Below are 27996 nucleotides of genomic sequence, written 5' to 3'. Positions count from 1 at the left end.
ATCACCTTTGCCCCAAGTTGGCAAGTCACTGGATGGTTCTTAAGCCCCCAGAGGGAATCAAACGTAAACATCACGTTTATTGTTCACAATCAGCTTTACAAAAGAAAAATATATATGATACATATACACACGTGTGCACGTGGAATCTCATGTCACGGATGTACAAAAGAGAGAGAGAGAGCGAGAGCGGCTTGGCGTAGTTGGTTTTTCCCCTCAGTCATGCTGCACTAAGATCACAGTGTTTTACAATTTGAATATGATTGTGTTTGAGCCTCTCCCCCCCCCCCCCCAAATACGTCCCTCCCTCCAGCAGGGGTTAGCTGCATCTCGGTGTGAGCATAGGGCAGCTGGAGGAGAGGCAGGGGATCCAGTAAGAATAGATACTAGAATAATCCAGGAAACAACAATGTGTTTGTCTATCTCCCCTGCACCCCCATTTTTCCACCCTGGGTAGTTGAGAGAGAACAGGGAAAAGATCCAGCAGGTGGAACCACCAGACACGGAAAGTGGAAGGTTTTGAGGAGGGGGAAGCAAAACACGACACGAGCAATCACAAAACCCCAAAATACCACCTCCCCCCCACAATCGTGTATGCAGACATCAGTGGCTTCACGCAGCTTGGAAACACTGAGTGATCAGGCACTCCAAAGGAAAATGAACTCCCCCACCCGCAGCTTCAAGTCCAGCAGCTTTCCACTCCCCTGCCCCCAAGCCTCTTCCCCTCTAAGGGTGCTGGCTCTTTCCCTGTGCTCTGGTGAAAGTCCATCTTCAACTCCCCTTTCCCCCCACACCTGCTGTGGTATGCTGAGCAGCTAAGAAGCACAGGCAGGCTACCTCCACATGCGATTAGCAAGTAAAGGGGCTATGGAGCAGGTATGACTACTCAGGACTGGACTATCTATCCCTTGGGCTAGTGTTTTCCCTTCATTTCTGTACTCTGGCCCCAGGGAATTCATCTTGGATTCCACCTACTCTCCTTCTTGCTCTCTAACATCATCTCCCCACAAGCTGTTGACCATGATCTGGGAAACATGCCCAAGGGAGCATCTCTTCCCCCTTTCCTTTGGTTTGCTCACCACAGAGGTGGCACCCACCACTTGGTGGGCAGCACGGGAAAGCAGTGCCCTAGCTAACAAAGCCATGCTAGCCCTTGCCCTACTCCCAACTGCCTTGAACTTGATATGCAGAACCTTTTCTGCCCCAAAGATCCTCCACCAGAGGGCAGCACAGAGTCTAGCAAAGCAGGTGCAACAGCCAACCATGAGCACTCCCACGAAGGAAAATACCCTCTGCCCCTAGCCTGCCAAGGGGAGTCAGTGATGAGGGGAAATGCAGGTTGTCGGCCAAATGGAAAGAGGAAACATATTGGCTGTATTTCAGAAGAGACTCTAGTTGCAACCCTGAGACCAGGGTGTAATGGCTTGCTTCACTTTTTCCCACCAAGGGCTGTAACTGAGGCCTTTCCAGCAGCAGAGGGGGGGAACAGCTGGTTACTGACTCAGCATCTAAGTGTTCAGGGTCAGATAAAATACAAGATGAAGCCTTCAGACCCCAAAGGGTCTGATTCATCTCTCACTATACCAGTGACAATCTAAAGCAACTTCAGTCAAGTCAGTGGAGTTACATCAGGCTGGTGCCAGAGAGAGAAGAATCAGGCCCTGAACTTGTTTTAGGGGGAAAGATTTGGGATCACTGTTTGCTTTTTGTCTGCCTGCTTCCCAGCCCTGGCTGCAAGTGGGACATGCCCACCCCAAATCCCTGCATGGCTGGGGGGGTGGGGAAAGAAGGCTGAGCAAAGGAACACACCACCCAGAAGCAATCCCAGTTTTGAAAAGCTGCATTCTGATTGGCTCAGAGAGAACACACCAGTTTCTATGCTACAGCCAATCAGATTTGGACCGGGTGCAAATGAAACTGAGTTGACTACAATGGAGCTGCTTTAACATAAGCCAGAGTTGAATCTGGCTCAATCTCTCCATACACACAGTAGATATGACATATATAGCACAGAAAGAGAACGCATGCTGGTGTGGTAGAGAGGCTTGATCAGCATGGGATGACCACATTATTCCTCGGTGGCACGGCTCTGAGCGAGTTATTCAGGTCATTCTAATTCAATACCAACAGAACACTCAGATCACCCCGCCTCATCAGAGAGTCTGTTTAGGCCACAGAAAAATGCTTTAAGAAATAGTGGAGAGGTTTTAACAACATTATTGGAACTATCTTGTATCCCTCTGCCTGTAGTCAGGTTCCCTGCATACCAGGAGTCTAACTGTACAAGTCTCAAAGGCGGGGTGAAATTAAAGGACAGAGCACAGTTCCATCCCCCCTGCTAAAAGCAGAGGGAGCACTCCCCTTTCTCTCCCTGCCCTGAGCAAACAGTGCGGCCTCCCAGCTGGGCAGCTCCCCTGTCCCTCTCCCCCAGTGCAAAGGAAGTTCCTTGTGCTGTTTCCATCTACTTTTTTACCGCCCAGAGGGAAAGGTCAACTTGTGCTTTTTAAAAATCTCTAAAAGGCCTTTCTAATACACCATCACATCATGATTCTGAGGTCAAGCTACCTCCTGATCTATTAGAGCTGGAAACAAAAACTCCTTGTCAGTGGTAAAAGTATCTGATTTTAACTTTGGTGTGGCCCAAGATATTGGACCTTGTCCGTGGGTGGGCATCCCGAGCCTCCAGCTTTGTAATTTTGGTGAGGGGAACATTCCACCTCTAGAGCAGGAAGAATTAGGGAACATTTCTTGGCAGGTTGGCTGGTTTTTAAAGGCAGCTGTTTAAATCACTTCAGAGGTTTGGAATGTTAGAAGTATTTCTAATGGAGATGGCTTCTTGGGCAGAGTGCAGTGAAGGAAGCTAATAGTGCCTGATAAATGCATCTTTCATGTGGCTATCACCACTCCCTATATAGTATAAATGTGTGTGTGTGTGTGTTTGCATTTACTGTATTCTTAGCAATAAAAAGGGTTTGCTGATGAGATGGAGTTTGAGTCATATTATATAAATATAGCTATACATAAAAAAAGTATCAGTAAAGTTGGCATTAGCTTTGCCACCCATCCTATTGGCTGTAACTACCTGCTTTCCAAGAGGATGGAAGATATATTTGATTGACTGGGATTGGAGGGGTTGATGGGTAGGGACAGTAATAGGTTGAAGGCAATGCTGTCAAGTAGCTTTAGGCCCAGCATTTAAGTGTGGTAAAAGCATGGCCTAACAAAATCTACTATTACAAATGTCAGGGCATTGGGGGGAAAAGCAATGTTTTTCAAGGAGGATCAGCCTATTGGAAAGCCAACACAAGAGCATCAGGCTAGGGTATGGGAATTAGGAAGTGAAACTAACTAAAGCAGAAAGTGAAACTGACTAGGCTTGTTTCATGGTCCCAACTCAGTGACATGCAAAAAGCAAACAAATTGCATCAGTGAGAATAAGGCAATCAGGCTGGGATTTGCAGACGAGCCTAAAGGAGTTATGTGCCCAAATCCCACTGAATTTCAATGAGAGCTGAGTGCCTGCTCCCTTAGGCTCCTTTGCAAATCCCAGTCAAAGGCCTCGTCCACATTTAAAAGCTTTACAGGATAACAATGTTGGATGAGGATGTGTGTGATTTTTTTAATTAAAGTAGTTACACTTGTACCAGTATAAAGTGCTTTATACAAGCAAAGCTTATTCTGCTTCCTGAACCAGAATAAGCCATACCAGTATAAGTATTTTGATACCAGTATAACTGCATCCACACTATAGTTGGGGTTAGTTTGTTATGTTTGCTACTTTAACTATACTGGTACAGTTAAACTAGCAAAACTTTCTGGGGTACTCAAGCCCTTCGCATGTTCTAACTCTGTTGGCTTCAGTACTAGGAGGGGCTAGCAGGCGTAACACAGTCAGGGCTTTTGTTTTAAGTCTGTGGGACAGATTTGCCTCCTGCTTCTGCAGGCAGTTGCAAATTGTACCAGGTTGAGGGGAGAGCGCACCTCCAGGAGAAGGCAATTAGTGCCCCCACTGCATGCTCCACAGCGGGGAGGGGGTGGGGTCCACACAGTCTGCCCACAGCTCCAGCACACTGAGGCTGCACCAGCTGTTACCCAGTTCTGCTTTCACCCTTCCCCTACCCAGCACCATTCACTTCTGAGACTGGACTGATCCCAGGCAGGGAGTTCCTTGCATCACCCTCCCCCCTATTTCAGGCTGACTTCCTCCCACTGTGAGCTCTCCACCACGGCCTGGGACAGTGGAATGAATCTAGTTTTGCGTTGACAGTCTCCTTTTCAGGGGAATTAAAGGGGATGCAGGAGCAGTGGAGGGAATGAACAATCCTATTTTAAGAAAGGAAACAGAAATGGGACAGCTTTTGAGAATCAATCAGGGGCTTGTTCTTGTCCCCCATCGTTCAGAGGCTACAAGACTTTTTCATGTAGTGAATATTAAGTCTGAGTTTCTCAAATCTGCCTACAGGATGTCGAAGCTCAAACTAAATGGGGTTTGAGCAGGGGTTCTCAAACTGGGGGTCGGGACCCCTCACGGGGTCGCGAGGTTATTACTTGTGGGGTTGCAAGCTGTCAACCTCCAACCTAAACCCCGCTTTGCCTCCAGCATTTATAATGGTGTTAAATATATCAAAAAGTGTTTTTAATTTATAAGCGGGGGTCGCACTCAGAGGCTTGCTGTGTGAAAGGGGTCACCAGTACAAAAGTTTGAGAACCACTGGATTTGAACATCCAAATGCCCCTAGGCAGCTGTGACAAACTCAGCCTTAAAGCATTAAGTTCTACCCAGGATGAGTTTGGCCCATTTGTGGCAAGAGGAAATGAACAAAACCTGTTAAGTCCTCTGTGGAACTCAGGTGTTAGTAGCTATAGGGGACGGGGGAATCCAAGGGGAATCCCATCTGGCAAGACCATGGAGCTAATATCTGAAGGAGGGTTTATCACTGTGACACTCCCAGTGGAATATGGAGTGATCAGAGAAATATTAGCTTGGGTGTTCCCAGTCAGCCAATGGCTTCCCCAGGACCAGTGACCCCCAGCTAGGCTCTACGGCCTTTGCAGTTCCACCCAGTACCCACGCCAGACTGGCGATGCTAGCAACAGGATGTGCATAGAGGGGAAATGTTGGCTCGGGAGTTCCCAGTGTACCTATGGCTCCCCCATCCCCACACCAGAGCAGCCCCCTGGTGGTGCCATTGTATGGATGGTTGGTGGAGGACCTTGCCACTTACTTGTTACGAGTCAAATAGGCCTTAACTGGCACAATAAAACAAACAGCGTCAAATTTCTTTGAGTTCAGATGGTTTTCTTGCCCCTCCCACCTTCCTCCCCGCGTGGATTCAGAACTCAAGATGTTTCTATTTGGGAAAAAGGGGATCCCTGACGCCTCGTTCCTTAGGTGGTGTGGAGGCAGGGGACGTCGCTGTCATGCTCCTTTCCATGGGTGGGGGTGGGGAGGCTTCTCAGGCCTTCATCCTCTCCTCACACATCTCGAAGCTCCACTTGGTGGCGCCCCCAAGGACCTCCACTAGTTCGTCGTCCCACTGGATCACGTTGCCTTGCAGGTGGGAGGTGCAGTTGGCCAGGCCCAGGATCTCGGTGGGTGTCAGGATATGGTCCCATATGTTGAACTGAGCTATCTCGCCGACAAAGGCCTGGGTCGCGTCAAATCGCCCGCCCAACGTATCCTGCACCAGCACATTGAGGGTGGGGGGTATCAGCCCATTAACAGGGAAAAGGTAGAAAGTGAGAGGGAGAGACAGTGAATGAGAGACATACAAATGAAACGAGGGGAAAGGAAAGAGAGAGGGAGAGAAAGGAAAAGTGAGAGGAGAGAAGAGGTGAAATAGAGAGGGGAAAAGAAGAAACAGACAGAAATGGAGAAAAAACAAAGGAGATTAAATGGCAAGAGTGAACAAATGAAAGAGAGAGAAACATGGAGAGAAAGTGAGAGAGAGACAGACAAGGGTAGAGCGAATACAATGAATGAATATGGCCACTGCAGTATTCCTGACTATCTCAGATTTCTCTTCTGGAGGATCCCCTTTCCCAGGCTGTGTGTGTGATCCGTAGGGGCTGTTACTGTAAACGCACCCAGCTGACAATGGCTGAAGGCTGAATACAGCATTGCCAAGCGAACTCCCACCCAAACTCCCAGGTGCTCTACAACCATCTGGGGACTATAACTGAGCTTTGGCCTGGAAGCAATCAGGGAGGGGATTCCAAAGAGAACCCAGGCTCTTGCTGTGTAGGGCTGACACAGGCAGTATCCTCAGTCCCCACCCCACCACCACCCCTGAGGAGAGGCTGTGGGAGGTGGACACTGCATCAATCAACAATGGTCCCTCTGATCAGCTGAGGAGCTATTCTGACCAACTCCAAATAGGGTGGTAGCTGCAGTCCGGGGAGAGTGCTAGAGGGGACACGAGTTTTCTGCTTTTGAGGCTTACAAATACCCCAAAGGCTGTGCATATTCCCCAGACACCAGGTTAATTGTTCCCAAGATGACGCAGCAACTGCAACCCACCTGCTCCTGGCCCAGGATTATCACCCCGTGGGGTTTGATGGGATGCCAGGCGGCCAGGTTCTCACTGGACCCACGCTGCTCACCATCCTCATATGCCCACCATACGCCATCCCGGGTGGTCCAAGCGATGCAGATGTGGTGCCATGTCCCATCCTTCAGATTCAGGGGCAGCTGGGCAACCTTAAAAAAAAACAAAAACAAACCAGGAATGTCATGGGGCTGCCTTACAACCCACAGTGCAGCCTTGGGATGTTGTGAGACAATCTCTCCCAGCAGTCACTTGCAGCAGCAGATCAGGAGTCCTGCACAGACCTTCTCCCACTGGCTCTGACACACAGCAGCCTGATGTTCAGGGATAGTGCAGAGGGGAAAGGGAGATGTTAGGTTGGGGGGGGATAGATCCTCAGGACTGTGCCTGGAAAGATGAGGATCCCCTCAGGAGGAAGGAGGTGGAGAGAGGGGAAAAAGAAAGGAGGCAAATAAGAGAGGAAGGGAAAGGTAGGAAAAGGGAGGGGGAGGGAGCAGGGAGAAGGGAAGAGCAGGGGTGGGTAGATAAGGTGTCTGAGTTAGAAACAACATGGTCTGGTAGACACGCCTCTCCCCTCTCCAGGACAAGGGGAAGCATGGAGGTAATCCCCATCACTGGGAGTAGGGTGGGAGGCTCCTTCCCCCCCCACTCACAGGAAAGGGTGGCATACACGCCTATGCTCCCACCTCAGAGGCTCTAACCCCTCCTGACCTTGTCGTTGATGAGCAGCTCCATGGGGTTGTGTCCCCACTCCATCAGCACAATCTCGTTGGCTTGCCCAGGAGCAGAATAGGAGAAAGGAGTGCCCAGCCCTGAGGAGGCTTTGGACTTCAGCCACATGCAGACTGTGAAGGAGAAAAGCTCCGGCAGGCTCTTCTTCATGCGTGCATACATGTAGTTGGTCCGTACGGGGATGGTCACCTTGTAGGCATCTGGAGGGTTAAAGTCTGGTGCTCCTGGGTGCTCTTGAGTGAAGAAAGAAGAGGGGGGAAAGAAACAGGGCTACAGGTGAGTAACAGTGGGACTGTCCCACATAGAAACACTGAGAATTAAACCAATCCAACACTAAAATCAATCCTACAGAATAGAACCCTCGCTGACAAGGGCCACTGACAGCACTTGCAGCTCAGCACCATCCTGCCCCCATGTACAGCACCAACTCAGCTGCAACTGTTAACAGCCACTGTCAGTGGTAGTTCTGTTTCGTGGGCTAGACAAGGCCGCATTGAAAGGGCCTGGTGAAATCAGACAGGCCCAGCAGCAATAGCGCAGTGAGCACAGTGCATAGGAGAGATTTGAAAGAACACCCTCACCGCTCCATGTCTGGCCCTTCAGACTCTGTGCCCTATATCTGAACCTGGCCCGAGTCCAGGTTAGATTGTAATCTCCTTAGCCACAGGCTGTGTTTCCACTTATTTGTACACTGATAAATAATCATTAGAGTGACACAGTATTTCATTTCTAGCCCAAAACGTCTACCCTTCCTTCTGATTAAGAACAGTGAGGCACCCACATGTGCATAGCTGGCAGATGGAGGGTAGGATTTTTTGAATCAGCCAGGAGCATATCATGGTTTAATCAGACTCTCCCCTACCAGTACTGACCCTGTTCCAACTCAGAAACTCGGCTCTGGAGAACGCTCAGCTCTTTCTCCACCTCTTGTTGCTGCTGGTCATTGTTGCTGGTAACAGAGGAGCGTTCTTTCTCCAGAGACAGTATCTTGGAGAGGAGCTGCTCCTCTATCTCCTCCATCTTGGTGTGGAGCACATCTCGGGTCAGCACAGGGGAGGAGGAGGTGGAGATGTTGGCTCGTGCTGGGAGCTCCTGCTGCACTCAGGAAGAGAGGTGGAGAACGGGGAGGGAAGAGGGAAAGGAAGAAAGACAAAAATCAGGGATAAACATAACCACAAAGATGAAAACAAATTATCTAGCACCATCACTTCAGAGACACCTGGGGATAAAGCATTGGACTTCCAAGTCAAAGTGGTTGGTCTTTAAGGCCCTCAGTCTTCATGTGACCCTCACCTTTAGGAGCCTCCATCTAAATTTGAACCTCACCTTTAAGAGACTCCATTAGTTTCATTACAAACATCTCTGACATTAAGCATGTCAACTGGTTACCCTTCATGATCCTTCCCTGTTACCTTGGGGTTGAATAGAGAAAGGGACTTCCACGGACGTCCGTTCTCTCCCTGGACAAACTTTCTCAGGAGACCATCACCATGGGACTGTGACTGGAAATTTTGTGAGGATTTCCCCAATGGCCAGGGATTGGACACTAGATAGGAAAGGCTCTGAGTTACTTCAGAGAATTCTTTCCCAGGTGTCTGGCTGGTGGGTCTTGCCCACATGCTCAGGGTCCAACAAATCGCCATAAGGAATTTTCTCCAGCGTCAGATTGGCAGAGACTCTGGGGGGTTTTCGCCTTCCTCTTCAGCGCAGGGCATGGGTCACTTGCTGGTTTAAACTGGTATAAATGGTGAATCTGCTGTAACTTGAAGTCTTTAAATCATGATTTGAGGACTCCAGTAACTCAGCCAGAGGTTAGGGGGTCTATCACAGGAGTGGGTGGGCGATGTTCTGTGGTCTGCGATGTGCAGGGGGTCTGACTAGATGATCACAATGGTCCTTTCTGACCTTAAAAGGCTCTGAGTCTATAACGGTGGCTGGGGCTGAGCAACGAAAGATCAGAGGTCCCCTCCCTGCCACTCTCATCTCCGACTTTCAGGCGACTGTCATTGTAACATCACAAAGTGGAGCTGTAATCCTCTTAGCTCAGCTCAGTCGCTGCTCTCTCTGTGTGGTTGTGTGTGAGGTCACAGCAGGTAGTACATGGCAAAGTGGGGGGAGGACCTGTGACAGGAGATAAGGCCCCAGCTGGTAAAGTTCCCCACCAGGGTGTGTATTAACTTGTATAACAGAAACTTGGGGTGTAGTGGCCACACTTACAGTGTCTCCGGTTACTGGGAGTTTAAATCCCAGCACTGAGATTTACAGATCATGCCTGTGCTGCACAGGTGTCCACACCCCAAACTCCCGAAGTCCTACCTTCCCACGGACCAGGCGCAGAATATAACCTGCATAGGATTCTTTGAGGCAGGCTCTGGTTTGGCTATTGCAAAATCCTGGTCAGGAACATTGAGGGGATGTCCCAAGACGTTACAGCACTTTCAAAAGACCCAACCATCATCCTGCAGGCTCCTTGTGGACACCAGGTCAGTGGGAGAAGGGGATGGTATTACCCTGTGGTGGTGGAAGCTGGGGTGAGAGGGGAGAGCTGAATGAAAAGGTGTTGCCCTTTGGGGGCCCTGCTGCACAGCGTTTGTCTATGACCCTGCCCATTCTGGCAGAAGGGGTCAGCTCAGCCAGAGAAACCGTCCGATTCAAACCCATCCCCAGGTGATCTTGTTTGCGAGGGCAAGGTATTGTCTTAGACTAAAATGTACTGCCTCCTCTATGTAATCAGTTTGGTGATGGCAGATGGTGCTGTGGGAGTCAGTCCTCGACACCATCCCACATGCCTCCTGCTCTTAATGCCAGCGTGGGGAAGGTGAGGTGGCTGCTGCCGGGATGCATTCCCCCTCAAATATCAGCTCTTCCCTGGACTAGCTTACACTCTCTGCCTCCCTTTGTGCTGGGCTTCACAAATCCTCTCAAGGCTACTTATGCCAGGGCTGGGGTGTCTGTATGTGTGTGTGGCTAACTGTGGTCACCTTCCACCCTCTTCCTGTTCCAGCCCTCCTCCTGACCATGTGGAATTGAGGAGCTGCCTCATGCTATCTCCCATTCTCTTCCCCCAGAGAAACAACCTTCTTTTATTTCCCCCGTGTACCCCTCCTGCTATGTTAAGCTTAGGCTCTCCTAAGACGCGGGGTCGGGTGGGAAAGAAGTTGAACAGCTGTGATGCTCAGCCTTTGCCCCCCAGAGCTGGCCTGAGATGAGGTCATGGCACTCAAGGCTTCTGGATAATCACTGCTTAGTTAATGACTTGGGGAGAGGGCATTTGGGAGTACGACCAGCTCAGGTGAGCGCTGATATCGGCTCAAAGTGGCAGGCGAGGAAGAAAAATGTGCCGGGGCAGGGGAACTGACCTGAAAGATCAAACACTGACTCTGTCTCTTGCTCTCTTTCCAGGTGTCTGGAGCACAGTTTCCTCACCCACCTAGTTTGTCTGTTTACATGTAACCAATCCATCTCTGCCTGCCTGCCCCACCCCTGCCTATGGCGTATTGGTCTGTTTTTATACACATGTAAATCTGTCCTGCTTTTCCATCGAAGCCTCCTGCCTCTTTTAGAGTTGGATTTGCAAGAAGTATTGATGGTTGGAAAAACCTTCCTTATTGAGACATCCCTCAATTGATAATTCCTGTTACAGACCTAGGCTAGAGAGAGGAAGGACACAAAATACCATTAACTGACCAGCTGGGATATTAACCTGAGCACCTTCCACCCACCTCCAATGAAGCATTACATGAAAGTCCCTTCCACCCGCCTCTAGTGAGAAGTTACAGCAATGTCGCTTCTGCCCCTCTCCAGTGGCTTGTCCGGTTAAGGATCCTTTGGCCCTTTTGGAAAATTTGGGGTATAATTCTGACGCCCAAGCAAATCTTTTCCTCACAATAAAACAGGCTCCATTATCCCAGGCCATGTACTAGCTCTTTCAGTTGCTGTGCTCTGAGGTCTGACTGGGGATAGGTTACGGCAGGGGGAGTGGTGAAGACCTACTCACGCCCCACCAAAAATCCCCAACTCCACCCACAATCTCAGAGTAGCTAGAGGTCTGATAAAAGGACGAGACATGAAAGAGTTCATAACTGAAACTGACATCTTTAGGGTTAGAATCAACCCTGCAGTGACCGGAACAGGAGCTCTTAATGCCACTCTCAAGACCAAAAGTCTGCTTTGTGTATAGGATCAATGAGCAGAAGGGAATGGAAAAGGAATCTCTGTACACACCACGTGGTGGGTTGGGCCAAAGCTGCTCCTCTGCAGGGCTGTGATAGAGGATGAGACCCCTGGGCATGCAGTGGTGAATCTATGGGGTTCCTGCACCTTCCTCTGAAGCATCTGGTGGTCAGAGACAAGATACTGGGGTAGATGGTCTGGCAATTCCTATGCTCCTATGAATCCCCAGGCCACTTCACTGCACCTCTACCTTGACATAGGGTCACTATACATGTCTGCCTTCCACCCACTTGACAGCGGAACCCACAGCAATTAGTTCCACTGTACTTAAGACCATCAGTGCTGACAGGATTGGGGCAGCATTTGCAACATAGCAGCAGCCGCAATGTCTAATGCTCTTCATCAATAGATCTCAAAGCACTTTACGTAACTGTCTCCATTTTACAGATGGGGAAATGGAGGCACAGAGAGGTGAAGTGACTTACCCAAGTCACCCAGCAGAGCTGGGAATAGAACCCAGGTCTCCTGTCCAGTGCTCTAACCACTAGTCCACACCACCTCCCTATAGATAGCATTATTATTATTTCACTCCAGACTGCACTGGGTCTGTGTTCTGAAGGTCTCTTCCACAGCCCTAAAGCCTAGAAACTGAATGTTAATGTTCAATGAGAGTTTCAATGTAGAGCTGGTTGAAAAAGAAGGGATCTACTTTCTATACATATTTTGAATGAAATGAATTTGTTTTAATTTTTGTGTGTGTGGAATTTTCAACTTCATCAACCAAATGACTCAGAATGATTTTTTTCCTTCCTGGAACCATTTCAAACACATTTTTCACACTGTTCAAAAATCCATTTGTCATCAACAGAAAAAAACTTTTAAACAAGCTATTTTCCTTCCACCCTGCTTAGATGTTAAGGAAACTGATGGGCCTTCAGGCTGTTCTACTGCGAACTGGCTTGGTCTGAGCCCAGACTGCACTGCCAACAGGCACCCCACTACTATGTGGGCTAAGAAAGGGATCCAGAGAAAATTCTCCATTTCCTGCTTTGCTTCATTGGAAACTGTCACAGGGTGGTGGCTTCCTGTATTTTCACAGACTAGAAGCTTCTGCAAAGGCCAGCAAAAGTAGATTTCTGACTGATTCCTATTATCACTGCCAGCAGCACTTCTGGTTCCCTAGCGAGGAATAACTGGCATTGTCTGTTTTGTAACTGGGAAGCAGAATCAGAGGGGAATCCTCTTGGTTTTAAATCTTTTTATTTACCCTGTAAAGTTATCTTCCATCCTGATTTTGCAGGTGTGATTCTTTTACTTTTTTTAAAATAAAATTCTTCTTTTAAGAACCTGATTGATTTTCAGTGTCCTAAAAACCAGGGATTTGGTCTGTGCTCACTTTGTTAACCTAATGGTTGGTATATTATTCTCAAGCCTCCCCAGGAAAGGGAGTGAAGGGGCTTGGGGGGATATTTTGGGGGGGATAGGGCTCCAACTGGCCCCTCCCTGAATGTTTGTTTAAATCACTTGGTAGTGGCAGCAATACCGTCCAAGGACAAGGAAAGGAATTTGTGTATTAGGGAAGTTTTAACCTAAGCTGGTGGAATATATGCTTAGGGGGTCTTTCATGTGGGTCCCCACATCTGTACCCCAGAGTTCAGAGTGGGGAGGGAACCCTGAGAGGCCCCCTGTCTGGGAGTCTAACTGGAAGGTTTAAACTGGTAGGAGACCCTATCTGGGAATGTCTTGCATGCAGCCTTCCCACTGCTGGCAACAAAACTAACTACCAAGGGAAGCACAGACTTGGAATAGGAGCTATTCAAGCAAAGCAGCAACAAAAGAACTCATTAGCACGCCCGGAAATTTAAAACAAAGCAGCTCTGTGTAATTTGATTGAAATAAGCAAACAGACTGCAGGGTTAAAGTGGACTCCATTCAAGCAAACCTATACAAATGGAACAGCGCCTCCACCTCCTTCTCCTCTTACCAGCTCTTCCCTAAGCTCTCGCTAGTGTCCTCAGGTACATATTGCATTTCCTCACTCCTGCTCTCTTCAGTTAGTGGTGTCTAGAACAGCTTCTTCATGTAGTTAATCCACACATGGGCTTTTTCCCCTCAAAGGGAGATCAGTGTTCGGCATTCTTTGCCCCCCTTCCAGGCTTTGGTGCAGGAGCTCTTGCAGGTCTCAGATCATGTATGTTGTGAGCTCTCAGACCTTGACTGAAGTGTTGGGTGGTGTTGAAACTTTAACAAGGATGTTCCTTCATCAAAATCTTCACTAGTCATAGGAGTGATGTAGGTGTCCAGATAAACAAACTAAAATGATAGAGCCAGCTCTTCAGTTGATGGTCTGGTCCAAAGGGTTTTTAAACAGTCTGACTAAAATCTCCTTCTCCTCTCTGCTGGCTGTGTGAAGTCACTAGTTCAAGAGTTTTCCAGGGCAGACAAGGCCTGAATTTTTAATGTAAACAAACAAGCAGAAACCTCTCTCACACACCCTTTCAGGCCTTCTTTATTCATCATCAATAGAGCTGGGGGGGGAAAGGGAATCCCCTTTCACACAGGATTTTGATACTATGAAATCTGGTTTCATTCCAATTAGGAATGAAAACCCAACATTTTGAAATTCTTTGCAAATGAAGCCTCTACCCTGGGGCAGTCTGACTTGTGTAAAGCCATGGAGCCATGGGCTCTGGAAACCCTGGGCTTCCCAGCCCCAAGGCAGTCTGGCGAGCTACCCTGAAGCTGCAGACCCAGGAAGTATTGGGGTCTCCAGCCCTGGGCAGTCCAGCAGGCAGGCTGCTGAGGAGCCAAGAGGGGGCAATCTGATGGTAAACGAGGCAGTTTTGAAACCTACCTGGCAAAATATTTTGACTCGGTGAATCAGCAAATTCTGATGAAAAAATGTTTGGTCAGAAATTTGCCAACCAGCTCTGATCCAAAAGAAGCAAAGAAAGGGCACAAGCTCTTTTTAATATTAAGTTTTGCAGGTCACCTTAGTCAATCATTAGATTCATTGAGTTTAAGGCCAGGAGGAACCTTCATGGTCAAATAGTATGACCGCCTGCAAAACACAAGCCAGAGAACCTCACCCAGTAATTCCTGAATCAAGCTCATAACTTCCATTTGAGAGAAAGATAACCAGTCTTGATTTAAAGACTTCAAGTGATGGCGAATCCACCGCATTCCTTGGTAATTTATTCACTGGTTAATTACCCTCACTGTTAAAAATGTCGACCTTATTTCTAGTCTAAATTTGTCTGACTTCATTCTCCAACCACTGGATCTTGCTATGCCTTGTTCTGCTAGGTCAAAGATCTGTCTCCTCTCAGATCAGAAATCAGCATGGAATCCTGCCCTTCAGTGTGTTTGGTGTGTCTCCTTTCTCTGGAATGGTGAACTGGGATGGTCTAGGATCAGGAAGGCATATTCCACACAATCTATTTCCTGAGAAAAAGCAGCGAGGGCTACTGGTGAACATCTGTCTTTCTCATCTTCTTTGCATTAATAATAATAGAATTAATAATAGAGCAACAATTCCAGGACTTTCAGGCAAAGACTCATGCAGAGAGATGGACTTCCTAGCAACCTGGTAGGTGAGAGAAGATCGGCTGCCTCTGCTGGGCTTTTTAAGCTAAGCCAGTGATAAACAGAACCTCTTTTTGAATAATAATCATTTTAAAAAAAACATCACAAACTACATCACTTCTCTGGTTATTCTATCAAGGGAAAAAACATCCCCACTGTGGGTAAAATGAGGCATAGAACATACTTTTAGAATACAGATGAATTAACAAGAAAATGCTCCATCAGTAAAGAGGTGATGGTTAGAGGGGGGTGAATTCTCTCTTTAGTCAACTGCCTGCTGAGTACTTCTCTATCCTGGCCTCCTTCAGGGCAAAAGATGCTTTAATTGCAATTACAGTCATAGAATTGTAAGCATTAAAGATAAAAGAGATCTATTATGCTATCTAGGTTCACCCCCTGCCACCAGCCAATGCAGAATTGTCTTCTAAAATCTATTCCCTGGTGGTATTTCCATTCTAGCTTTAATTGTCCCAAACAACAGGGCTCCCACCACTTTCCTTGGGAGATTATTCTACGGGCTTTGAAGTTCTCACTGTTAGGAACACATTTCCTGATCTCCAGTCACATTTTCCCTTTGCTCAATTTTGTGCCATTACTTCTAGTTACTCCCCATTGGGCACATGGTGCTTTTTGTGGGGGCAAAATGACACATTGATAAAGACACAGAAAGGAGAAGAGAAAGCTGAGGAAAGGAACAGCAGGGAAGTGGGACGGATGGAGAGGAGGGAAAGCTGAAGGAGTCATTTACGTGCCCATGAGAGGCATAATTTATGATCAGGTTTGTGTGTGGGGCGCCCTGCTTTGTTTTGGTGGGGTTATTTACTTGTGCTCCCTGTTGGTTTTAGCTTTTATTTATTTATTTACTATTACTGTTGCTGCGGATTTTGAGGGCTTTTCTAATCCATTTAGGCTGCTTGGATATTACAAAGGCTGCAGAGATACTGTCTGCTACACCCTTCGATTGTTCTAGCTCTGGATTTAAATGCCAAGTCCCTGTTTTCATGTTCAGCTCCATCTGTTAATAGAAAAGAGGACTAGCTCTTGTCACCATTGTTAGCATCATGACAATCTGCCCTACATTGATCAATAAAGGTTTGTTTCTTTTCCTTGTTCCCTCTGACTGACTGCCTTTTCTTTCTTTTCCTTCTTTCCTTTCTTTCTCTGTAACGTCTTTTCTTTCTTCTGGCAGCTTCCTCCATTTCTCTCTGAAACTTTTCTCTCTTTCTCTAGCTCCCTTCATACCACATTCTCTCACTAATTATTTTTGTCTCTCTCCCCTACCTTTTCTCTCTCTTTCTGTATTGATCTCTCTATCTCAGTTTATCTGTTCCTCTCCCTCCCTCCCCTGACTCCACTGATTCCTGGAAGGGCCACAAAGATGCTCTTGTATCCGATCTGAGGAGAACAAGACTGCAGTATTGGCTCTGGCACTGTCAGCGTATGGGATGACGAGCCAGCGTAACCTGCCCGCACACAGAACATTCACTTGTCACCACTTTCCCTGTGTGCTGACTGAAAGGGACAGTAGGAATGTCAATCCAGTTCCCTAGCAGAGAACATCAACCAACCTAGCAGAGGCCAGTGCAAAATCAGACCTGCGGAGCCCCAGACAACTTCAGAAAGCAACAGAAATCAGGGGTGGGTGGGAAGGGCTTGGCAACTGGGCAGGAGACAATGGAAACTGTCACTGTGGAGCAGAAAGTAAGGTTTTGGCAGCTGGGAGAGGGTTTGTCTCTGGAGGGCGGGGAGGGAAGATTTCAGAAGCCGTGAGAGGGTCAGTTTGGCACTGCAAGGAGAGAGGGCTTCAGAAGCTGGTCGGGGTTTTGGATGAAGGTGCTTGTCCCTGGGAGTGTTAGAGAGGATTCTGCTCTAGATTACCTTTCACGTAGAGGTGGGGGGGTCAGGCAGATGGGAAGGTTTGTGCTAGGTTGGGAGGTGCCAGCAAGGGCTCCTGCACCTCAAAATTTGGCGCATGCCTGGGGTTGTCAGCAAGGAGCATGATTTTTGGACAGGCTCCTCAGGGTTAGCTCATCTCCTAGGAGAGGGTAAGGAGCAGCCGGGATTGACTAGTGGGATCTGTCTGGCTATTCCTATAAGAAATCTGCTTGGCCCAGGTGGGAAGCAAGTCAGGAGGTTTCTGGAGTATGAGGACATCATTTACAGCTCTCCCTGGAACTATCATGTTAGCCTCACTCTTTGGGGGAAGAGACAAAAATATATTTGCCAAACCATTGGATGGTGAATGGTTCACGCAGCCTTTCGCCTCCAGGTCAGCAGTTCCAGTCTGGTCCCAGGCCAGTGGACCAGGAAATAAAAACCTCCTGACATGTGTTCAGTGGCTTGTGCAGAATTAGCTGAAGGGTGTTTCAATCCCATTCCTAGTGGGACAGATTTTCACAGCACAAAGCCATCATCCCAGCTCACCAGAGAGGCCCAGGATTGACAGGGCCACAGAGACTGAACTCCCCACATCAAACCTAAAGGCTTCCCCTATTGTCAGCATTGAGATACATTGGTGTGCTGGAAATGTTCACTGCCGCTGGCTGAGCTGTGCCTATGATGGAGATTTCAGTTTCCAGGGCTGCCAATCTAGCACCTTTCCCCTCAAACCAAATTACTTCAAAGCCATAACTGCTGCACTGATGTTATTTACCACTGACCTTTTGGGAGGAGGGAATATACGGAACGAATTCTGAAAAGCTGTTCATTGAGCTCAGCGCTTCCCATCTGCCAAAGCGAGGGCAGCAAGGGGGTGGGCAGCGGGGGCTTCGTTATGCTTTTGTGCTGCCAAACCAACAAAAAGATTGAAATTTGCCAGTTAATATTAGTCACGTTAAATGTCAACGTCTGGAGTGGGGATGGGGGAGAAGCCAACACCTTGGCAATCTGTGAGTCTGTGAATCTGGGACTTGATTGGTTTTTATTCATTGTTAAGCAAATGCACTTTCATTTATATAAGGAGATCAAAGCCCCTCATTTAGCTAATGCATTACAAAATCTGTTCCCACTGATTTTGTTACAATTTCCCCCCTCCCATCCCCTCCCTCCAATATGTTCACCTTAACTGCTAAGATAAAGAGGACAGGACCAAGGACGAATGCCCCATATACTCATGTGAAACCTCTCAATCTAGATTGCATCAGCTTGGGAGCCATGGGACCAGTCCTCCTCCTGTCTTTGCAGAGACTCCTCTGGAAGCAACACCATTGTGGTTCCACTGTGCAAGGGGGTGTGGCAGAGGTCCATAAAGGGAGCTCAGCTTTGTGGGGACCCATGCACACTGGCATGCAGGGGGCAGGTGGGATTGAAGTGGTTTGTGGAAAAAATGGGGCTGGAGAATTCTTGTTATTACAGTAGGACCTAGAGGCTCCAGCTGAGATTAGGGCTCCATTTTACTAGGCACTGTACGTACACATAGCAAAAGAGATTCTGCTCCTACGTGGATTCCCCCCCCCTCCTCCTCTCCCCCCTGGAGATGGCCACAGGTGCTACTGCAGCTTTAGGACTGCATTAGCCTGAGCACAGCCTTTCCACAGCCACTCTGCAGCCTGGGGCTGGGCACTGCCTCAGTACACTGGCTCCATATGAATGACAAGAAACCATTCCTATCAGAGAGGCTTGTTAGACTGTGGACCAGTCTCTCAGGGAAGAAGTAGAAAGCCCTGCTGCTGAAGTCACTAAAAACTCACCAAGACAAAACCACAAGGGATGTACCGTAGATGTAGAGAACCACCTTACAGTGGAGGTGGGGGTGGAGAGTGGACCAGATGTGACATAATAGGCTTTGTCCACTTAGGATCTTTTTTTCTTGATTAGAGGCCCAATGTCTCTGGTTTGCCATGAACTGAAATGGGATGGATGTGCCTGTTTCTCTCCATAGCAGATTCCCTTAGACAAAGGTACGCTAGTAATTTATGTAATGGGCCAAAACATTACAGTTTAAAAACAATGACATGGTAGTTACTGGGTGTTTAGTATAGAATAGTATTGTGGTTTAATAAGGATTAGTTCCCTTATAAAACTCTGGATTGGCCTGTCTGTTTCCCTTCCTCCTTTACCCATCTCAGCTGAGTGTAGCAGTGGAGAAGGCTCCACAGACTGAAAGCAGCAAATTGGGTTAAGGTCAATTGTTCTCTCTTAAATTTGGGGCTGAAATTAAAATAATTTAACTGGTGCCTCTGGCATCACTGGCTTTGCAAGCCAAGAATATATGCCCACGCATAGGTATGTGTGCGTGTCTACAGAGACATGGAGAGAACGTGAGAAAATGAGAAAAACATACTGCACAGGAAGAAGAAAGGAAGACTAGCTTGGCAGACTGAATGGCTAGAGGGATTAAGGAATTGGTTATAGAAGATTTTATCTCTAGGCATCAATTTGAATTTAGTCTGAGGTTGGTAGTGCCGGAAGAGCTGTTCCCATCTGACAATGGCTGTCTAATAGCCTAGGTGAAATGAGTGAGGTAACCCATTCCATTCGCTAGTGGACAGGTGTCCACATTCCACACACAAATCCAACACAACTGACGCTGTTCTCCTCTTCTCCATCTGCACTCTCAGCAGGAAGGCTGGGGACTGAAAGGCCCAAGGATACCCTCAGCTGGTAGGGGTCTCTCCAGAGCGACCGGGGTGCACAGTTGCTGAGGGTGGTGTGCCTGGGAAGTGTTACTGCTTCTGTCAGTTGTGCCCCTGTTCTTTGGGGATAGGGGATTCCAGCCTCCAGGATTATCAAGCCAGCCTGTCTAACCACAGCTAAATCACTTTAAAAAAAATTAAGAATGAAACTACTTAATAGGGGTTTTTAAAGCGCCAATAAATCCTGTTATGTCTGACAGCCACACTAACAGCATTCAGATTATATTAATAATCTTCTTTCAAATCCCTCCCAAAACTCACTTCTCCTGCAAAACCTGCAAATGTTAACCCATGTCAATAAAAAGACTGTCACTGAATGTGCTTGTTACCAGATAGATGCTCTAAGACAGAACCTTCCTATGAGTCTCTCAGCATATTTGGTTTTGTCTGTCTATTGAGACTATGGCCTGGTCTACACTGGGGTGGGGGGGGGGGAGGTCGATGTAAGATACGCAACTTCAGCTACGGGAATAGCATAGCTGAAGTCGACGTATCTTATTTCGACTTACCTCCCGTCCTCACAGCGCGGGATTGACGGCCGCGGCTCCCCTGTCGACTCCGCTACCGCCGCTCGCCCTGGTGGAGTTCCAGAGTCGACGGAAGCGCGTTCGGGGATCGATATATCGCGTCTAGATGAGACGCAATATATCGATCCCCGATAGATAGATCGCTACCTGCCGATCCCGCGAGTAGTCTGGACATACCCTAAGCTCCTGACGGCAGGGAACAGCTCTTTTTCTATGCCTTATTCAGTTCCAAGAGCACTGTCAGTCCCAAAGAAAGACTTCTGCCATGACATATCCCCACCAATTGACCCTTTCCCCCCACTATATCCCCCTCCCACACACACACAGAATTTTTATCTTTAAAAAAATCCTTAGCAGAAAGCAAATAAAACTGGAAGCTGAGGTGCAGAGACACAACCCGGCACCACAATCTGGATGGAAACGCATAGAAATTACAATTAGAAGAGACATATTAGGTCAACCCCCCCTCATCTCCAACTAGTACAGAATATTCCCCATACAGTTTATCCTCTAGTGCTTTGTCCAATCCTATCTAAAAGTGCCAACTTTCTGGGGCTTCCACTACTTTCCTTGGGAGACTGTTCCACAGGCTAAGAAATCTTGCCCTTAGGGAATGTTTCGTAAGATTCAGGTGAAGTTTACCCTTTGCTCAATTCTATCCTATTGCTCCTAGTGACACCCACACTGAACAATTCCTCCCCCTCCTTAAAAGCAACACCTTTCAAATGCTTGTGGTCTGTTATATGCTCAGCTCTTTCAATCTTCCTTCTTTGGTCAATCATTCCCATTCCCAATAATTTTGGTTGCTTCCTCCAAGTTGCTGACATCTTCCTCTTCCTCTGCCCTCTTCTTGGCATCAGGTGCCAAAAACTGAATGCAGTATTTTAGAGGCTGACTAATAAAGCTGGGTCAAGAGGGACTATCATTTTTCTGCTTCATAATGGGATGTTTTGTCTTGTATTAGGTGTAGGGTGACCATATTTCCCTATCCTGAATACAGGACACCTGGTAAAATTACTCGTATTCAAGCGAGTTCAATGGCAATCAATTGGACAAATGTTCAAATTAACAACAAGTTGACTGAGCCCCTGTTAAAAAGAAATACTGCGTAGTTGGATTCTTTTTATTTACCTTATCTTTAAGGCTTTAGGGTTCACACAGGGAGGGGAGACATGCATACCCTTACCTCCCCCACACACATGGGGCGGGGTGACATACACTCACTCCCGTACACGGAGGGGGAGTGACCAACTGACCCACCCCTCCCTGCCCAGTGCTCTCCGCCCTCCATGCCTGGCTGGGCCCCCGGGACGGACCTGCCTGTCCTGGTATCTGGCGTCGCATCTTCCCGAGGCAACAGATGGGGTGGGGGCATGCAGGGTCACCTGCCTCCCTCCCCAGATTTCTGCCACGGTTCACACCAGAATGTGGCCAGCAGCAGCCTTTCCACACTGTGCAGGAGGGCAGGGATGGGAGCTGCTTCCAGCCGCAGGGGTGGCAGGGAGGGGGGAAGGGGTGATCTGGCCTGTGTTTTTGCAGGGCTCTTCTCTCCCCTCACCTCCTCCCATGTGGCTGGAAGCAGCTTGTCCCTTCCTGCACGCACAGTATAAAGGCAGCTAACACCTCCAGGCTGCTGCTGGCCACCGACATAACCCAGCTGCCTCCTGTCCCCCAGCTACAGTGCGGGCCAGAAGGGGTTAAGCCCTAAGGATGCACTGTGCACCAGGACCCAGGGAACCTGACTGCAGGGGCTTCAGTGAACCCGGCCAGAGAGAGATGGCTCAGCAGAGGAGGGTGCCTGGGGGGACAGAGCAATCCCGCGCTCCCTGGGGCGTGGGGGCATGGGGAGGGGGTGAAGAGGATGCTAAGCCCCTGCCCCGGGGGCTGCTCTGGAACCTGCAGGGTCGGGGCATGAGCAGACCAGAAATTGCTTTTCCCCTCCCCCTGCCACCAATCCAGAGCTTAGCTGAGGGGCGGAGAGGCTTCCCCATGCCAGAGCTGTGCAGGGCTTTGGCACATGCAGGGCTTAGCTCCTTCTGGCCAGTGCCCCGGGCCAGAGGGTCTTGGGCTTTCCTGGGGCACTGGTCCAGCAAGAGGCAGTGGGGGAAGGAAGGAGCCTGCTGGCCAGGCTGTTGGTGAGCTGAGTGCTCTGATCAGGGGCTGGTTCTCCGCACAGCGCTGGGAGTGGGACGCGTCCTGCCGGGGAGGAAATGGAAGAGCAGCGGGGTTGGGAAGGTGAAGGGGCAAAGCAGGGAGAGGACAGCGAGAAGGGAAGCACATAAAGGGCCGATGGGTTGGCAGAAGAGGCGACATGTAACCAGTCACCACATGGCGCCTGCCCTCACTTACCAGCCACTGCAGCTCACAGCTTGCAGCCTGTGCCTGCCAGAAACAGGATGGGGGGCAGGGCCCTGCTGGCCGAGAACTGGCACGCAGCAGGGGCTGCGCTGATGGACCAGCAGGGGGAGCAGCCGACCCCACGCGCTGCATCTTTGCCCCACCACCAGTTTTGCATACCCACCTCCATCGTTGGCCACTGGACCGCCCCCACTCACTGCTGGTAGGCGGGCGGCTGGCAAGCAGGGATCCGGCCAGCAGCAGGACCCGCCAATACTGACGGGGGAGGGGGGAGACAGAAAATACAAGACAATTTGCCCATTTTTAAGAAAAAGTTGGGACACCTGCAGTAGGGCTTAAATACAGGACTGTCCCTTTAAAAACAGGACATCTGCTCACCCTAATTATGGAGATATACCTATCTAATAGAGCTGGAAGGGACCTTGAAAGGTCATTGAGTCCAGTCCCCTGCCTTCACTAGCAGGACCAATTTTCTGCCCCAGATCCCTAAATGGCCCCCTCAAGGATTGAACTCACAACCCTGGGTTTAACAGGCCAATGCTCAAACCACTGAGCTATCCCTCCCCCCATTATTAGGTGTGACCAGTGCAAGCCCATTGTGTGGGCTCTCTAGTAACAGTGAAATCTCAGAATGTGGAATAGCCTCCCCCAGGGGAAGTGGAGAAGCTCAATAGTTTCTGACATTTCGTACTGCATCAGACAAACAACTGGATAGTATACTACAGGTGACAGCCTTGCAGCACGGAGATTAGATGTAATCTAATAGACTGTCTCCACCTCTGACTTCTAGGGTTTAATATTATATTAGCCATCACATACAGTAAGTTCTAACTGACATGGTTTTCAGGCTAGAGCGAGGGAAGCCTTATCCCAACCTGTCTGTGACATACTACCCTATTTACTCAATTGCTTGATCCCTTGGCCGGGGTCTGTGAGGTGCTGAGAATTTATTGCAAAGTATAAACACTCTTGACTCCCAGAAGATACAATACAGAGCACACTCTTGGTCCACTTGCCACCATCCTTTGATGCATTGATATTAGCCTCATATCATCAAGTGGATACTTTTACATGTTTGTGTGTCTCTGCAATACTAATTTGTATACTCACTGAAGCTATTCAAGTTTCACTGGTGCAACTGAGAGCAGAATTTGGCCCTCTCTGTACATATCTGTCTCCCTCTCTTTACTATGTCAGTGCAAATAGAAATAAAGAAACAGAAGAAGGAAGGTCCCGCAATGACAGTACCTTCCCTCACCTTGCCCCTCATAGATTCATAGATTCTAGGATTGGAAGGAACCTCCAGAGGCCATCGAGTCCCGTCCCCTGCCCTCATGGCAGGACCAAATACTGTCTAGACCATCCCTTGAAACTGTCATTTGAAATCACAGGAAACAGGTCAAAATAGCTCATATATTATACAACACCCCACCATCTCCTGAAATGGAGAGCTGCTTTTTGGAAGCAAAGAATTGTGACTTATGTCATGGCACATAATGGTACAGCTAAAAGGCATCACATTACCCACTTTGTCATCTCATGATGATCAATGAGATGAAATGTAATGTACACCCATCATCATGTATACTCACTCTCTCTGGGTTTCTGTGTGTTGTACTGTCCTTCTGTGTGTGTGTGTGTGAGAGAGACTTTTCCTCTCTACGCCTCTGTGTTTGTGTCCAGTTGTGTTTGTGTTTCTCTCACTCAGTCTTTGCACCTTTCTGACCCTCTGCCCATGTGTCTCTCCATTCTGGGAGGTTTCTATGGGTATGGTGTGTCTGGCTCTCTCTCTAGATGGGTCTTTGTCTCCTTGCATGTGTGTCTCTGTCCCTTGGTGTGTCTGTCTCGCACCATGTGTGTGACAGTCTTTCCCTCTGTTCCTATGTGTGCCTCTTTCTCTCCTCTGTGTGCATGTTGTTCTCTGGAGCTCACTAGTTCTTCTCACTCTGCATGTCCGTGTGGATCTGTAATTCCATGCGTGTTTCACAGTCTTTTCCTATGTGTGTGCACTTGCCTCTCTCTTTGTCTCGCCATCCATCTTCCTGCATATCTGTCTCCCCCCGTATCTTTGTTTGTCTCTATCTCTTCTTGTGTTTTTCTGCCCATCTGTTGCATGGATAATCTGAGTGGCTACATGTGTTATGTTAGCTCTTTCTCTCTGTGTGTGTATCAGCCTCTCTCTCTCTCACTGTATGTGCCTAAGTGTGTTTCTCTCCTTTTCTCTCTTTCTTGCATGCAGAAAGTTATCCCTGATGACAGTGTCTCTGGGAGAGGGATCATCCCCATCCACCCATCTCTAGATTCTATGCTTATAGGATTCCCCCAAAATATAGCTCTCCCCCTTCCCATGTGGAAGACGATGAGCTGTCTTCGTGGCACACTCTTCCTTCCTCCCCCCAATCCACTAAGAGCTCTCCAAGGGTTGAGAGACTTTGGTGTGGAGAGGTGAGTCCGGACAGGCTCTGACATCAGCCTGGGTTAACTTTTCATTCTCCCCACCTCACTCTCCCATGCTGAGAGCCCCCTTTTCATTCATAGATAGAAATGGGTGGGGAAATCCCTTGCCAGGGATCCAGATAGGGGGATCAGTGGGCCATGGAGTCAGTCACGACACCCAGGTTTCTATACAGATGGCCCTGGCCTCTGGCAGATCTCCTGAGATCCATACAGATCTTGGGAGATCCTTGGGTTCTGAGTGGCAAACCCATGCTCATTCCACAGGGAAGGGGCAACCCTTTACTTGCTATAAGAAACATGTCTCCTCACAATGTACCCAGATGACATGCTACACACCTTGGGTAAAATCCTGACCTCACCAAAGTCATGGACTTCAGTAGGGCCAGGATTTCACCCCTTGAAGGTACACAAATCCATCAGTATCTCCCAGCTCAAGATCTAGCCAGAGGGCATCCCAGAAAGAAAAGAGACATTTAACTCACTTTGCAAAGGTGTATATCATCTCTGAGATTGCCACCAGCCACTAACAACATGAGAATTCAGTTTCCACACACAGACCCTCCCACACCTACCCACCCAGGGGAACAGCTGTTGTATGTCTTTAGGTAAGGCTCGCTTTCATCCACTTGTAACCAGACTGGAGACTGAAACACGGGCAGTGACCCCAAAGGAGGGACAGGAAGAGTAATAGCACTGCAGGCAAGCAGAAAATGACACAGGGCCATTTCTTGAGTGTAAACAAAAATGTCCATGGCCTCACTTTCATAATTCATTATTTCTTATGTAAGGAATATTCATTATTGTTATTAATGTAATCATTAGGGGCATATTCTGCCACCTTGCTCCCACTGAATAGTACAGAGCCTTCCTCTGCAAGCAGTCCCATTACAATCAGTGACATAACTTGATAAGTAAGGAATACTCATTATGTGCGAAGGCAGCAGAATCTAGCCCTACTAACTCCATGCTGCTACCCTCACCCACACCAATAGGACTATGGGCAAAGTGAGATACTACTCTGTGGGAGCACTGGTGGCCTGCTCTAGCCCTGAGTAATTAATAGTATTGATATGTGGGGAATGGAGACATGGGTTCAAAATAAACTTGACGGTGGAGTTGAAAGGGATACATGTCCCCATTTATGGAGAAGAGATGTCTACAAAATGTTTCAATGGATACCTATAAAATGTCCTAAGATCTTTTACATAAGTAATAGTCTTTGAAGGGAAGTGATGAAAGCCCCATCTCCTGAGAGTCAATTAAAACTAGGCTGCGAATATTCTGTGGGGAACAATCCGACATTGGTGGGGCATCTGGAAGTGTGAAAGGAGGGCATGAAATATCCATTTCTATGTATTATATATATGATGTATATATATTATAAATCTATCTATCTATATATACACACACACAATATCCCTATAATTTCCATCTGTGGATTCTATGAGAGCTACTTATTTTATTTAAATAAAAGCTATTTATCATAGGAAAGCTCACATCAAAGAGTAGGGAGAAACCAGAGAAAAGGTGGCAAGGAATCAAACACACACACATATATATTCAATCCATTATACTGTGTCCCCATTTCACCACCACCACCCACACACAGACACACACTACTTACTTCCCAGAGCCAACAGTCAGGGCTTGCCAGGCTGGGTCTGATTTACCAGAGTACATTACATTTCTGATTTAATTATATGAAGTATTCAAATACACTAACCGCCCCCCCCCGTCCCGCCACTGGCAATCTAGGGAAACCCTGGCGAGGGCCGTGCAAAGGGGGAAGGAGAAGGCTCAGCCGTAGGAGCTGAAAGGCTGAGGGGCACAGAGTGGGGAGGAAGGGGAGAAGGGGGAAGAGGGGAGATCGGCGGGGGGGGCTGAGGGAGGATGGGAGGGGAGGGGGTTCACGCCTTGCCTCTATCTTGTCGATCCTGTCTTTCAGCGACCGGACAGCATCCTCCAGCTCCTGGACCATGGCTGGCGAGTCCCAGGGCAGGTCGCCCATGGTGTCTTTCCGGGGCCCGCCCCAGAGAGAGGCGCTGTCCTGGAAGCTCAGCTCCAGCCCGCTCTCGCACTGGCTCAGCTTGCCCGTCAGCTCGCGGATGGTCTCCTGGTCGCTCAGGATCTGGTCCTTCTGCTGCAGCGCCGTCTGCCTCAGCTGCTCGGCCGCGGCGTGCAGGAAGAAGAGGTCCTCGGCGGGCGCGGGGCCGTCCCCCGGCGGGGGGCTGTCGGAGGGGCACTCGGCCGGCAGCGGCGTGCAGAGGAAGCGGCTGAAGAGCTGCTGGTGGTGCTGCTGCTGCTGGCGGGGCCGGGCGCTGCTGGAGAGCAGCTCCAGCAGGGAGTCCTGGGGGCCGCCCGAGAAGCTCTGCCCGGCTCCGTGGAGAGCGCCCGGCCCCTTGTCGGCGGCGGAGGCCGGCAGCAGGGCGGCGGCGGCGCTGGAGTCATTGTCAGCACCCCGGAGAGCTCCGGCGGGGCTGGCCGCAGGGTGGACGCTCGCGATGATGCAAATGATTGCACCAAGGAAAGCGAGCATCCCTGCGGCCAGGAGCACGGCCAGAAACTTCAGGGTGGCAGCTGCGAGGGGGGCCCCGGCCAGGAGAAAACAAGGCGGGATGGCGGGCGGGGGAGCGGGAGAGCGCGAGGCGGAGCGGGCGCTGCCTGAGGAGCCCCCGGCTGCCTTGTGCCGCCTGAACCAGCGCGGCGCCGAGTGTCTCCGGCTGGGGGGCGGGGGGCTGGTGGGCACGTCACTGACTCTGCCCCTCCGGATCCCTCCTCGCCCTTCCCCGCACCCTTGCGGCGCCGGGCGGGGAGCGCAGCCTGCTGCCGGGGCTGCCTGCCTTGCGCGCTCTGGCTCGCGCGCTCCGAGGCGTGAGAGGGGAAAGAGAAGAGAACCAGCCCTAGAGCTGCTGCTGGAGAGCAAAACAACCCTCAGAATCCCCCACCCCAGCTGGGAGCTGGCATAGCCCCCTCCCTGGGCAAACA

General features: G+C 49.2%; 1 protein-coding gene across 1 annotated transcript; it reads right to left on the bottom strand.

Moving 5' to 3' along the window:
• Positions 1-57: 57 nt before the first annotated feature.
• NPTXR (neuronal pentraxin receptor) lies at positions 58-27682 on the bottom strand. The gene is made up of 5 exons (XM_042843489.2): positions 26930-27682; positions 8150-8372; positions 7257-7510; positions 6518-6697; positions 58-5678 (listed from the first exon to the last, which is right to left on the bottom strand). The coding sequence occupies exons 1-5, from the start codon at positions 27545-27547 to the stop codon at positions 5454-5456; spliced, it is 1500 nt and encodes a 499-aa protein (XP_042699423.2). The 5' UTR covers positions 27548-27682; the 3' UTR covers positions 58-5453.
• Positions 27683-27996: the final 314 nt, after the last annotated feature.

This window comes from Chrysemys picta, chromosome 1 (assembly GCF_011386835.1).
Source record: "Chrysemys picta bellii isolate R12L10 chromosome 1, ASM1138683v2, whole genome shotgun sequence".
Lineage (NCBI taxonomy): Eukaryota > Metazoa > Chordata > Testudines > Emydidae > Chrysemys > Chrysemys picta.
Note: the sequence above shows the minus strand (reverse complement) of the source record. Positions and strands in the feature narration are given on the sequence as shown.

What these genes read in the sequence shown, in the direction of transcription:
- NPTXR (XM_042843489.2), bottom strand. Translation starts at nt 27,547, where the DNA reads ATGCTCGCTTTCCTTGGTGCAATCATTTGCATCATCGCGAGCGTCCAC. An exon ending in ACAGGATCGACAAGATAGAG is followed by an intron (nt 8,373 to 26,929) that starts GCAAGGCGTGAA and finishes TCCTGAGTGCAG; the next exon opens with CAGGAGCTCCCAGCACGAGC. An exon ending in AGTTTCTGAGTTGGAACAGG is followed by an intron (nt 7,511 to 8,149) that starts GTCAGTACTGGT and finishes TCTTCACTCAAG; the next exon opens with AGCACCCAGGAGCACCAGAC.